This window comes from Protopterus annectens, chromosome 9.part0, assembly GCF_019279795.1.
Source record: "Protopterus annectens isolate FY-2018-M chromosome 9.part0, PAN1.0, whole genome shotgun sequence".
Lineage (NCBI taxonomy): Eukaryota > Metazoa > Chordata > Ceratodontiformes > Protopteridae > Protopterus > Protopterus annectens.
The window spans coordinates 506,922,102-506,935,685 of NC_056743.1; the positions used below are offsets into that span (position 1 = coordinate 506,922,102).

Sequence of the window (13,584 nt, forward strand, 5' to 3'; positions counted from 1 at the left end):
TTTTAGAGGTGGGAGCACTCCATTGTTTAGACCTCTTACTTAGGATTTACTTTCTGCACAAAACAAAAACCTGTCCCTGGCAGACAAATAACACTTCTTTAAATTAGGAAAGATTTAGCATCAGAATAACAGTTGATGAATTCCAAGCTCTCAAAGGCAGTGCTGTGGTACAGAAGCATTTTGTCTTCCTTCTAAAATGGAAATTTGAATTGGCTATACTTCCCACACAAGTACTTCACCAAATGTTACTTCCTTAAAAGGAAAACAAATAAAGCACCACTTGGTAAAAATAAAACTTTAGTTCTCTACATGATGAAGAAAGCCTCCAGCATCTCCCATGTAGACAAATACCTTGTGAAAACTGTTAATAAGTATCTCTAAGCTCCCAGATCTCAAAGAAAAGGGGCAGTTCACCTGACAGGATAATTTTATCAAATGTCATTTGGGGTCAGTTTTATTACAGCATAGCTTCTCAGACTACAAGATTAACCACCCTCTCGAGCCACAAAAAAATTCATCCTTCCCTAGACATCAGGAAAAAAAAATAATTTGAGCTTTCCCATTCCAAAAATCAGCGTCACCAAACACACACACAAAAAATAACAGATTTGGTTTAGTATTAATTTACTATTAATTTACAATCAGATATACATATCTACTGATTATTTACCCTTCTGCATTTAGCATGTTCCCAAACAAGATGACAAAATAGTACACAATCTCACATTGGCTTGGGCCTCTCCTGAAACAGGCCTTGGCTTCTGCAGGAAGTTGGCCTCATCATTTGGGAAAGGTTGATTTACAAGAAATGGTGTCCAAAAAAAAAAATATGCAGCAAATTATATTACTACTATGCAGACTACTGAAATAAAAATAAGCAAATGAATACATAAAAACAATTACATTAAGCATGTGGAAAAGTTAACACTACGCAATATTTGCACAGTCCTCACCTCTGTTATTCACATGCTTAACTAGTGGATTCATATGAAGAGGACATATGTTCTCTAGTCCTTTCTAAAGAAAGCAAATGACAAAGAAACCCCATATGACAATATAATAAAGACAATGCCCCCCCTTCCAACACCAACTTTAAAAATAATACAACACACTGTAAAAACTACATATGGACTCATGATAAACAGTTTATCAGCCTGTATAAAAAATTAAAATGCCTCAAGAATAATTTTGATTTCTCAATCAGTTATTGGTGGACAGCAGCTGTAGATGACTCTGTGCATTTTTGTTTTGCACTTCATTAAATCTGGTATGAAATCCACACTACAAACCACCAGTTCTTAGAAAACTTAAGGACATAAATAAATTCTCAGTAGCAATGGCTGCACCTGAAACTTGGAATGACAGAGGTTCATGAAAGGTGCTGCGAACACCAAACATGGCAGTATCAGAAACTGGACCAGGTCAGAGCATAGCATTCCCTCGTGGTCTTTAGACTTCATCCAACTGAAGCCTTTCACAGCAATCAAAACAAAACACCAGCTTCCAAATACTATAGTTGAGAGTTTGTATTTTCTGAAAAAATTAAAACACTAGAGATCATTAAACATTTCTACATTTCATTCCATGTTTTTGGTGATCTCTGCATGTGGCTTCTCGTCAAGTGACATTTTGATCTCATGTGCCGATGCTCCAAACAACTTGTCTTGCTGATGCGTAGAGTCATAAAACATGTTTGGAATGTCATTTCCAAAGTAGATCTTGCTATTTGCTGCAATAGCTCTGTATTTCATAAGTTCTAGATATTCAGGAGTCAGCTTCAACTGCAACCAAAGGAAAAGAAATAAAATGTAATAACTACATTATGCATAAAATTGCATTATGTTCTGCATTTATCAAATGCCTGTTATGTTCTGCTTATCCTGTATTATCCTTACTCATGTAAGTAACTGTTAATAAAGGTACTGAAGCAACATCATTACCTTGTTGGCTTCGGCCATCTTCTGGGCATTATAGTACTCGGCATCTGCTTTAGCCTTTTCTCTAGCCAGGAAAGCTGCATCTGTCAGGGGAAATAAATACAATTGAGAACCAAACAATTATGTCAACTCTGTTAAAACAAATGTACAGTTGTGTACACCTACCATAAATGTAGATGTTAGAGTGTCTTTTCACTGTTGCAGTCATGACTGTAGGGTTCTCCCCTGCCGGCAGGCAGTCCTCGGTCGGCCAGAATCCCAAAGTCTGGGTCCGGCGTCGGCTGTTCAACCATGCTTCCTGACGTCAGAGCGCCAGGAGTACAAAAGCTGACAGGCGATGCCATTTTTTCCAGTTTTTCTTGCCCCAGATGTCAGGAGTCCCAAAATGGAAAAGGTCCTATATCCTTTGCAAATACACCTCAGAAGAATGGTGAAAAAAGGAACCACACAAAAGTAAAAAACAAGAGGGGATAGGAGGGAGGGAAACCCAGACTGCAACAGTGAAGACACTCGAACATCTACATTTATGGTAGGTGTACACAACTGTACTATGTTCATCGTGTTTCACTGTTGCAGTCATGACTGTACGGTAGAATCCCAAAGCTGAAAGAAAGGGAGGTGGTCATAAAGAAGAAGGAGCGGCTAAAAGGCCCTGCAAGACTGCAGAGGCAAAGCCTGCCCTAGACGTAGAGTAGAGAGGTAGATTGTAGTGCTTAGAAATAGTATGCACTGAACTCCAAGTTGCAGCCTCCAAAATGTCCTTGGTAGGAACTCCCCTGAGAAAAGCCGCAGAAGTGGCAGCAGCTCTGGTGGAATGAGTCTGTATATTCCCTGGGATTTGCTTTCCATGGTGAGAATAACAAAATCTGATTCCATGAGCAATCCATTTAGAAATGGTCTGTTTTGAAATGCCTTTACCTTAGGAACTTGAAGCATAAGAAACAAACAATTGCTCTGATTTCCTGATGTCCTTGGTTCTGTCCAGGTAAAAACATAGTTGTCTGTGTACATCCAAGGAATGTAAGATCCTTTCCCCTTTATTTTGAGGAGTGGGGAGAAAGGTAGGCAAGTGGATAGTCTGATTTAAAGCCACTTTGGAAACCACCTTAGGCATGAAGGTAGGATTAGTCCTCAAAGACACACTGTCTTGATGAAAAATAATATAAGGCCCCATGGCCATAAGAGCTTGTAACTCAAACTCTCCTGGCAGAGGTTAGGGCTAACAGAATAGCTGTCTTCCAAGATAAAACCTTGATGTCAGAAGAGGCGGCAGGCTCAAAAGGAGGCAAGGTCAGCTTTTCCAAAACATAGTTGAGATCCCAAGCAGGAATGGGAGGAGATCTAGGAGGTCTTAAGTTCTTGGCTCCCCTGAGAAACTGTCTCAAAAGCTGGTGGGAAAAGATTGGAGGGTCTGTATTATAATGAGCAGAAATAGCAGAGGCATGAATCTTAATGGAAGAGAAAGAGAGGCCCTTATGTAAGAGATCTGTCAAGTAAAGTAAAATTAAAGGAATGTTCGGAAGAAGAGGATCAGAATCCCGAGCCTGCATCCAGGAGCAAAATCTTTTCCATTTTCCTGCATAAGATTTTCTAGTACTAGAACGTCTGGCTTCCAAAATGACATCCATAACTTGCTCGGGTAGGAAAGAAGAAATCAAAGGCCCCGGATTAACCAAGCCACCAGGCTGAGAGTTCTGACATGAGAGTGTAGAACCTGACCCTGATGTTGGGACAGAAGGTTCGGAGACTGAGGTAAAACCCAAGGGGGCTCCAGACATAGGTTTTTTAGAGTTGGGTACCAAAACTGTCGAGGCCAATTTGGGGCCAGCAAGATTATCATCTTGGGCTTGTCCTGTTTTACCTTTAATAATACCCGTGGAAGAAGAGGAAGAGGCGGAAAGGCATAACCCGAAAGGTTCCTCCAACTGAATGATAGGGCATCCACTTTCCAAGCTTCTTTGTGGAAAGTCCTGGTGCAAAAATTCTGTAGTTGATGATTGAGGTGGGATGCAAAGAGGTCTATGTGAGGACATCCCCAGACTGCTGTTATCATCCTGAATATTTTGGTGTCCAGCATCCATTCGTGTGGATCCGAAAGGTTCCTGCTCAGACTGTCTGCCAGGAGGTTTAACTTCCCTGGTAGAAATTGAGCTTGAAGGTCCAGATTGCAAGCTAGAGCTGTGTTCCATAGATCCATGGCTAGTCTGCAAAGGGGGTAGGAATGAGATCCCCCTTGCTTGTTTATGTACCACATAAAACTGTGGTGTTGTCTGTCCGTATTAGTAGTTGTCCTGGATGTAAATAATTCCTGAAGGCCAGTTGAGCTTCCAGGACAGCTAACATTCCCTTTAAATTGATATGCAGGTGCTTCTGATCCTTTGTCCAAAGGCCCTGCAGACAGCTGCCCTGAAAATGGGCTCACCAAGCATAATGAGAGGCGTCCGTGGTTAGAATCGGAGTGGCAGGAGGCAGACAGAAGGGTTTCCCCCTTTGTTTAGAGTACATGCCCTGGACCACCAAAGAAATTCCTTTTGAAGGCAAGGAAAGACGGAGATCAGTATGTCTAAACTGTGGTAATGCTGAGACCATACACTTTTTAGGTACCACTGTATTTTCCTCATGTGTAGTCTTGCATATGGTACAAGAAGGATGCAGGAGGCCATGTAACCCAGAGCCTGCAGGAATCTCCTTGCAGATAGCAGAGTTAAAGTTGCCAAGGTTTTGAAAGTTGAAGCCAGCAGTAACTGTTTTTCGGATGCTAGAAATGCCATCTGGGTTGTGGTGTTTAGAAGAGCACCCAGAAAAGTTATCTGTTGTGAGGGTGTCAAATTTTACTTTATGTTTACAGAGAAACCCAGGAACTTGAGGAGGTTCTGAACAAATTCTAGATGCTGGAGTAAGACATCCTTGCTGTCTGACTGAATTAGACAATCGTCCAGATAAGGGTAAATTTTAATTCCCTTTAGTCTGCCGTAAGCTACTACTGGAGCCAGGCATTTGGTGAAGACCCTGGGCGCAGTAAACAATCCAAAGGGCAGTGCAGAGAATTGAAAGTGCCTCGCTCCGGCCTTGAATCAGAGGTATTTTCTGCATTCCTGCCTGAAGGGAATGTGTAAATATGCCTCCTTTAAATCCAAAGTTACCATCCAAGCATCTTTGGACAGCATTGGAAGTAGCTGCTGGAGAGTAAGCATCTTGAATTTTGGAATTTCTAGAAAGGTGTTCAAGACTGACAGATCCAGAATGGGTCTCCATGAGTTTTGCTTCCTGGGGACTAGAAAGAGCCTTGAGTAAAAACCTTGTCCCATCTCTGAAAGTGGAACCAGTTCTATGGCTTTCATAGCCAAAAGAGCTTCCACCTGGTTTAAGGCCTCTGTCCACTGATGTTTTGGAAGGTCTGGCCATCCGCTTGGCCTTGGCAGGGTATGAAAATGGAATTTGTAACCTCTTAGAACCACATCCAGAACCCACTTGTCTTGGGTTATACGAGTCCAATTTTGATAAAAGAGAGAGTTTTCCTCCGAGGGGGGCTTCCAGGCAAGAAGTTCCTGCAGCCCAACAGAGGGAGTCATTGTGTTTGTTTCCTATGAGTTTGTGACCTGTCCTCTCCTCCCCTAGGGGTAGAAGCAGTCCACTGTCTTGGTCTATAAGAACCTTGTGTTTGAGGCCTTCCTCTGGAGCGTCTATATCTACCTCTCTGAGGCCTGTCTGAAGTGGGAAAAGACCAATATTTAGAAGGCCAATTTCTGCTAAATCTTGGTGGCTGTACTTGTAAGAAATCTTTAACTGTTTGCATGGATTTCGCCATATCCTCCATCTTTTTAATCACTGTACTTGTAAGAAATCTTTAACTGTTTGCATGGATTTCGCCTTATCCTCCATCTTTTTAATCACTTCTTCAGCTTTTGATCCAAACAAAACATTATGCTGAACAGGAGTGTCCAATAATTTAGCTTTCACTTGTTCTGGCAAATTTTGTTCCTTTAGCCATGCATGCCTTCTAATGACTGTGCCGGAGGCAGCAGCCCTACAAGAAGCCTCCAAGGCATCAAATCCACAGTGTAAACCATGCTTTCCAACTTGCTCAGTGGCATGCAATAAGTCATGTAATTCCTTATCTGCACAGGCAGAAATGGAAGTAAGCTTTTGTTTTAAAACAGACAAGAGAAATTGCTGGCATTTCAGCATATGAAACTGACAGTTTAAAGCCCTGATGGACAAAGTAGCAGAAGTGTACACCTTTTGCCCCATCTTTCTAAAGCTCTATAGAGCCCTTTTCAGTGAGAATGGGATTTTTGGCAGAAGGGCCTTAACTCCCTTGGGGCCCTGAGAAATGGTTTCAGGGTCAGCAGAAGGGTTCTTGTATAAAAACTGGTGGGAATTAGGAACCCTGTAATATCTATCCGGCTTGACAGGAGCAGGAGGAAAAGAATCAGGGGTTAAATTAGCATCATCCACAATATCCAAAACAGGAGGAATAGCCAGGGGTCTATGTTGGGGGAGAAGAAGAAAATCCCTTAATCTTTTCTTAGATTCTGAATACTCCTGTCCTTCCAGGTGGAAATGTTCCCTCATTTCATGCAAAGTTTCCCCAAAAGAGAAATCCTCAGGGGGAGAAGCTGAGGGAATAGATTCCTCAGCATCAGAATCCTCATAAGGAGGGAAAGAATATTCCTGGTCAGAAGAGGAAACTGAAGAAACAGAAGCCTGATCAGAGGAATCATAATAAACATCTTGCCTTGGCCTTTTATCTGGAGGGGGATGTGAACCCCTAATCACAGTAAGTAAATCCTCCGCCATCTTGAGTAACTGTTTCTGTGACTTGGGAGCCGGTTCAGAAGAGGCTTGTGTTGCAGTCTTTGATTTAGGAGTCTTTGCCTTTATTATAAGCTGAGTAGGCCTGAAAACCCCTTCAGAAGCCGGTACCTGCACAGCTGCTCTGGACCCATCCGAAGGAGCATTGTCCGAATGTCCTGCAATAGAGATATTTAAAGGCCTTGTTGGCTCCTCATGAGAGTCCGTTTCAGCCATCGGTTCTGAAATGGCTGACGACAGGGGCTGCAAAAGCGCCTCACTGACGACGGCCGAACCTGAAGCTGGCTCCGTTTGTGCGCTATCATCAGATTTGGACCTCGGAGGCCTGTCATTATCCTTGCGACGTTTGTGAACTCCGGTAGCCGGAACTGTATCAGACAACATTTTGTAGTTAAAGCGCCTACCGAAGTAATGAAAAGCAAAATCGTACCTTCGTTTAATTGTACATTGATTGAATCTAGCACAAAACCAACAACTAGCTACGTCGTGGTCAGGGCCTAAGCAAGGAATACAGTAAGAATGAAAATCCTTATGAGGTATTTGCTTCCCACATGAAATGCAATTATTAACTTTTTCTGACATCGGACTGGAGCAAGAAAAGTTTCCCCAACGGGGTACTTAGCTTTGAGTGGAGAAGAAAGTCTTTGGACTGAAGTTTATCAGAAAAAATAGTCAGGTGTCAGCCGACCAGCACTTGCGAACTGCTATCACCGCACGGCAAGAAAGACTGGAGAAAATGGCGTCGGCTGTCAGCTTTGTACTCCTGGCGCTCTGACGTCAGGAAGCATGGTTGAACAGCCGACGCCGGACCCAGACTTTGGGATTCTGGCCGATCGAGGACTGCCTGCCGGCAGGGGAGAACCCTACAGTCATGACTGCAACAGTGAAACACGATGAACATCTGGAATATAACATTTAATAGAGAAATTAAGCAGGTTCTAGGGAACGTCCCTAGGTTTATATACAGTAAAGATGCATTTATTAAAAATCTATTAGAAGTGATGTTAAAAATATTGTTTCATCAAATAGTATGAACAAATGTGGACATCGTAGGTATTGTAGAGTCATTCATGAGGGATCTTATGCCATGGTGGAGGGGTACAATTGAACCCTCACATGCCCAGGCAGAAGCAACTGTGACAGCACTGGAGTAGTTTATTTAGCCACCTGTACAGCATGCAACACAAAATGACATGAAACAGAATAAATCAACCAACACACGTAACAGACACCAGCTTGACTACATTAATTATAAGAAGTTTGTATTTTTTGTTATTGATAAAGTACAAACAATTTTTGACAGGGGAGGTGATATGAACAACTACCTTGAGCTCACAGAATCAGTCTGGCAGCTGAAGTTAAACAGCTTAGTTGCCCCAGGACTCAACAACAGTATTTCCATTTCAAGCATACTGAAGATGAGAGCAGACAAGTTTTAACAGGTGTCAACAGGTTCTGAACAATAAATAATTACATTATATTTTCCAACGTACGTTAATTGTGAATTGTATGCCAGCTACTTATTTGAGGTTAATTTATGTGATATTCATATATGTATATATTCATACTTCTTAATATTCAAACATATATTGTTTAGTTATATATTACAGTTATTTTCCGTTTTCTAATTGATACAGTTATGATCATGTTGATTTGTTGTACAACAGCATGTTTTAAAGAAAGTTTTTAAATGAATAATAAATTCAAATAATTAATTTTACTTTGCGACTGGTTTGAGCTTTTATAAAATTTCAAATGGTAAGGTTGTACAACTCTGATGAAGTCTGACAAACACAGACCTTCAGCGCTTAGCTGTTGGTTTTTAAATAATAAACTTGGAACAGTCACGCTGATTTCCCCTCTTTATTTTATAAATAAAAAGTTTAAATGTCAGGAGTAACATTTATACTCTGCATATATGGGCTCTGTGTGCGTGTGTGTGGGGGGGCTGTACGTAGATGCCTGGGGTAGAGTTATAAAACTGTTTTCAGATGCACAGGTTAACAAAAAAGTACAGTTTTGTACCTACCATAAATGCAGATGTTCGAAGATCCACATTGCTGCAGTCCTTACACTTGGGGTAGTCCGCTGTCCTCGGTCGGCCCGAATATCAAAGTATAAGGCTGACGTCGGTCAAGGCGCATTTGACTGACATCAGGACGTGAGGGTACAAATGCGCATGACCGACGTCATATCCTCAGTCTTTTCTTGCCCCAGATGTCAGAAGACCCTAAAAAAAAAAGGTCAAAACCAAAAGACAGCAAACAACCAACCAACCACCCTTGCACTAATTATATGTACAATATATACAATATACACAATATTTACAATCCAACCCACACAACCACCTCTAACTACAGAGGGGAAGGAGGGAGGGTAAATTGGACTGCAGCAATGTGGATCTTCGAACATCTACATTTATGGTAGGTACAAAACTGTACTATGTTCTTCATCTCACATTGCTGCAGTCCTTACACTTGGGTAGAATCCCAAAGCAGAGGTAAGGGAGGATGGCTAACTACAAGGAAGCAGGAGCTGCCAAAATGCCCCGCAAAACAGCAGTGGCAAAACCAGCCCTGGATTTAGAGTAAAGTGGCAGGTGATAATGTCTAGAGAAAGTATGCACTGAACTCCAAGTAGCTGCCTCCAAAATATCCTTGGTTGCCACTCCCCTCAAAAAAGCTGTTGAAGTGGCAGTAGCCCTAGTGGAATGAGGCCTAATCCCAGCTGGAATCTCCTTGCCATGATGGGAATAACAGAAAGCAATGCAAAACCCAATCCACTTAGAAATAGTTTGTTTTGACACAGGCTTGCCCTGAGAACTCAAAGCAAAAGAAACAAACAACTGCTGAGACTGCCTGAACCCTTTAGTCCTGTCCAAATAATAACGCAACTGCCTGTGTACATCTAAAGTGTGCAAAATCTTTTCCCCTTTATTTTGGGGATTTGCATAAAAAGTAGGCAAATGAATAGTTTGGTTTAGAGCCACACTAGAAACCACCTTAGGCATAAAGGAAGGATTAGTACGTAATGATACCCTATCCTTATGAAAAATCAAGAAAGGCTCAACCGCCATAAGGGCCTGCAATTCAGAAACCCTTCTTGCAGAGGTAATGGCCAACAAAAAAGCAGTCTTCCATGACAAATATTTCAACTCAGAAGTAGCTGCAGGCTCAAAAGGTTGTAGAGTGAGTTTCTCCAACACAAAATTGAGATCCCAAGCAGGAGTACGAGCTCTTCGTGGGGGTCTTATATTCTTTTCCCCTCTAAGAAATTGCTTGAACAAAGGATGAGAAAACAATGGTGGGTCGCAATCATAGTGAGCCGAAATTGCTGCAGCATGAACTTTAATAGACGAGAAAGACAAACCTTTGTCTAGTAACTCAGTAAGATATTGAAGAGCCACACACAAATTAGGCTCAGAAACATCAAAATCTTTTGCTGCACTCCAAAATAAAAATCTCTTCCATTTGTCTGCGTACACTTTTCTTGTACTAGGCCTTCTAGCTTCCAAAATAACATTCAAAACTTGCTGAGGAAGTGGAGGCCCACTATGGTTCAAAACAGAATATGCCAGGCTGTTAGGTGCAGAGAGTGAAGCTTGACATTGAGCAAATGGCTGTCCTCCTGTGACAACAGGTGTGGAATCAAGGCAAAGGCCATGGAGGCTTCCGTACCAGACTTCTCAGTAATGGGTACCAGTGCTGTCGAGGCCAATCCGGAGCTATTAAAATCATCCTTGGCTTGTCCTGTCTGACCTTTAGAAGTACCTTTGGGAGGAGAGGCAGAGGTGGAAAGGCATACACATGAAGATTGCTCCAATTGAAAGAAAGAGCATCCACTCTCCAAGCTGTGGGATGAAACCTTTTGTGCAAAACTTTGGCAGCTGATGGTTTAGTGGAGAAGCGAACAGATCTATGTCTGGAGTTCCCCATGACACTGTCAATTTCTGAAATACATGAGGATCCAATTTCCACTCGTGGGGATCCATAATTGTCTGCTCAACACATCTGCTAAGGAGTTCTGTGCTCCTGGCAGAAACCTTGCCTGAAGATTGAGCTGTAAACTGAGAGCAGTCTCCCACAAAATCATTGCTTGCCTGCATAGAGGATAAGAATCGTTCCCCTTGCTTGTTGATGTACCACATGACAGTTGTGTTGTCTGTTAGAATCAACACCTGCCCTGGAAGAAGTAATTCCTTGAAAGCTATTAATGCAAACTGGACTGCTAACATCTCCTTCATGTTGATATGTAGATGTTGTAGTCTGGCAGGCCACTTGTCTTGTATCCACTTTCCATTTAGATGAGCTCCGCAAGCTTTGTCTGAGGCATCTGTCGTTAAAATCTGACTCGCCTCTGGCCGGGTCACAGAGTCCCTTGTTTAGGTGACATTCCTGAGCCCACCACAAAAATTCCTTTTGAATGCAAGGTATTATTTGAATGACAGTGTCCAGATCCTGGCAGTGCTGTGTCCATACATTTTGAGATACCATTGTAGCTTCCTCATATGCAGTTTGGCATTGGGAAGCACCAGAATACAAGATGCCATGAACCCTAAGGCTTGAAGGACTGTCCTTGCAGTCAGCCCGGACTGATGAGATAGTTGATGGAAGTAAAGGGATAGACTCTTTTGTTTGTCCGGGGTTAAAAAGGCCATCTGGGATGCTGTATTCAGTCTCACACCCAGAAAGCACATGTCCTGAGAGGGTACTAGACTGGACTTTATTTCGTTCACAGAATACCCCAGGCATCTTAGCACTGCTATCGCATATTCCAAATGATGAAGAAGCTCTTCCCTTCCTTGAGCCAGAATCAGGCAGTCGTCCAAATAAGGATAGATCTGTATTCCTTTTAGCCTGAAGAAAGCTATCACTGGAGCCAGAACTTTCGTGAACACTCTGGGCGCAGTAGATAAGCCAAAGGGCAATGCAGAGAACTGATAGTGAGAAGTCCCAGCTCGAAAACGCAGATACTTCCTGCAACTTAGTCTGAACAGAACATGAAGGTAAGCCTCCTTGAGATCCAAAGTTACCATCCAATGATCTTTGCCCAGCAGAGGTAAGAGCTGCTGCAACGTCAACATTTTGAACTTGGGAATGTCCAGATAAGTGTTGAGGATAGATAAATCCAAAATTGGTCTCCACGTGTTCCCCTTCTTTGGTACTAGGAACAGGCGAGAATAAAATCCTAGGCCCACTTCTGGCATAGGGACCGGCTGTATGGCCCCTATTTGGAGCAACAGAGAAACTTGCTTGTGAGCCTCTATTCTTTGTTGAGGAGGAACATCTGGCATGCCTTTGAAAGGAGGCAAGGTATGGAAATAAAACCTGTAGCCGTGGTGTATGATATCCAATACCCATCTGTCTTGGGTAATTAAACTCCAATTTTCTTTGAAAAGTGCCAACCTTCCTCCCAAAGGTGCTGCCAGACGAGAAGGCTCTGGCAGCTGAAAAGGTAGGTCATTGGGTCTGTTTACGAAAGGACTGACCCCTGCCCTCACCTGAAGACTGTGCAGGAGAACTCCCTGTTCTAGGCCTGAAAGAGCCCTGAGCTCTGCCCCTACCACGTCTAGATCTACCCCTAGACTGGGAATCATAAGAAGGATACGTCCACCCCTTAGTAGGCCAATTTCTACTAAACTTTGGAGGCTGGACCTGCAAAAAATCTTTAACAGTCTGCATAGACTTAGCCTTGTCTTCCATTTTCTTTAAAACTGCCTCAACAGGAGAACCAAACAATACGTCAGAATGCAAAGGAGCATCTAAAATCCTTCTTTTAACATGGTCAGACAAATTCTGATCCCTCAGCCAGGCGTGCCTGCGAAGAACTGACCCAGTGGCAGCCACCCTAGACGAGGCCTGTACAGCATCAAAACCACATTGCAAAGAATGCTTACCCACCTGTTCAGAAACATGTACTAAATCTTGCAACTCTTTACAATCAATACCTTCTGCCAGAGCATCAACCTTAGCCTTCAATTGTGAAAGGAGATAGTTTTGGTATTTCAACATGTGAAACTGGCAATTCAAAGCCCTCATAGCAAGAGTGGAAGAAGTATAAACTTTCTTTCCCCATCTATCCAAGGCCCTAGCTTCTTTGTCTGCAGGAACCGGATTCTTTACAACAGAAGCCTTAACACCTTTAGGCCCCTGGCTAACAGTTTCTGGGTCTGCCCTAGGACTCTTAAAAAGAAACTTATGAGCTTCAGGCACCCTGTAATACCTATCCGGTTTAACAGGAGCAGGAGGCAAAGAATCAGGATTAAGAGAAGCCTCTGTAAAAACATCTTCCACTACATCCAAAACAGGAGGTATAGCCAAAGGCCTATGCTGGGGTAAAACAAAATTCCCTAAGCCTTTTCCTGGAATCAGAGAAGTCCTGACCTTCCCACTTAAAATGCTTCCTCATGGAATGAAGAGTTTCTGAAAAAGAAAAATCCTCAGGAGGAGAAGCAGAAGGAGTAGAATCATCCACATCAGAATCAGAATAAGGAGAGTACTCCTGCAAGTCTTCAGCCGAAGACTCTGAAACATCTGAAGCCTGCTCAAAACTCCCTAGCTCAGGCTCCACCCTAGGTCTCTTATCAGGAGGGGCATAGAACCCCTAATCAAAGAAATCAAATCTTCTGCCATTTTAAGCATATGCTTCTTGGGCACAGTTCCAGAAGAACTAGGGGTGACACCAACAGAAACTGAACCTGGCCTGCCCTGGGAGAAGCCTTTGAAACAGAAGGAGAGGGCCTAGCCACCCTAGGAAGGGAGGGGAGTATAGTAACCTGAGAAGCCCCCTCAGCCTGACCTGCCTCCTGAGAGGCCACATCTTGCAATAATAA

General features: G+C 42.8%; 1 protein-coding gene across 1 annotated transcript in view; it reads right to left on the reverse strand.

The window, feature by feature from the left end:
- Window positions 1–607: 607 nt before the first annotated feature.
- The window catches only part of LOC122811304 (erlin-2-like), a 162,787-nt gene continuing 149,810 nt past the window's right edge, over window positions 608–13,584 (reverse strand). Inside the window, exons 4-5 of the mRNA XM_044083066.1 lie at window positions 1,941–2,020; window positions 608–1,781 (exon numbers count right to left, since the gene is read on the reverse strand). Of these exons, the coding sequence (XP_043939001.1) occupies window positions 1,578–1,781; window positions 1,941–2,020 (284 nt within the window). The 3' untranslated portion in view covers window positions 608–1,577. The remainder of the gene's footprint in view (window positions 1,782–1,940; window positions 2,021–13,584) is intronic.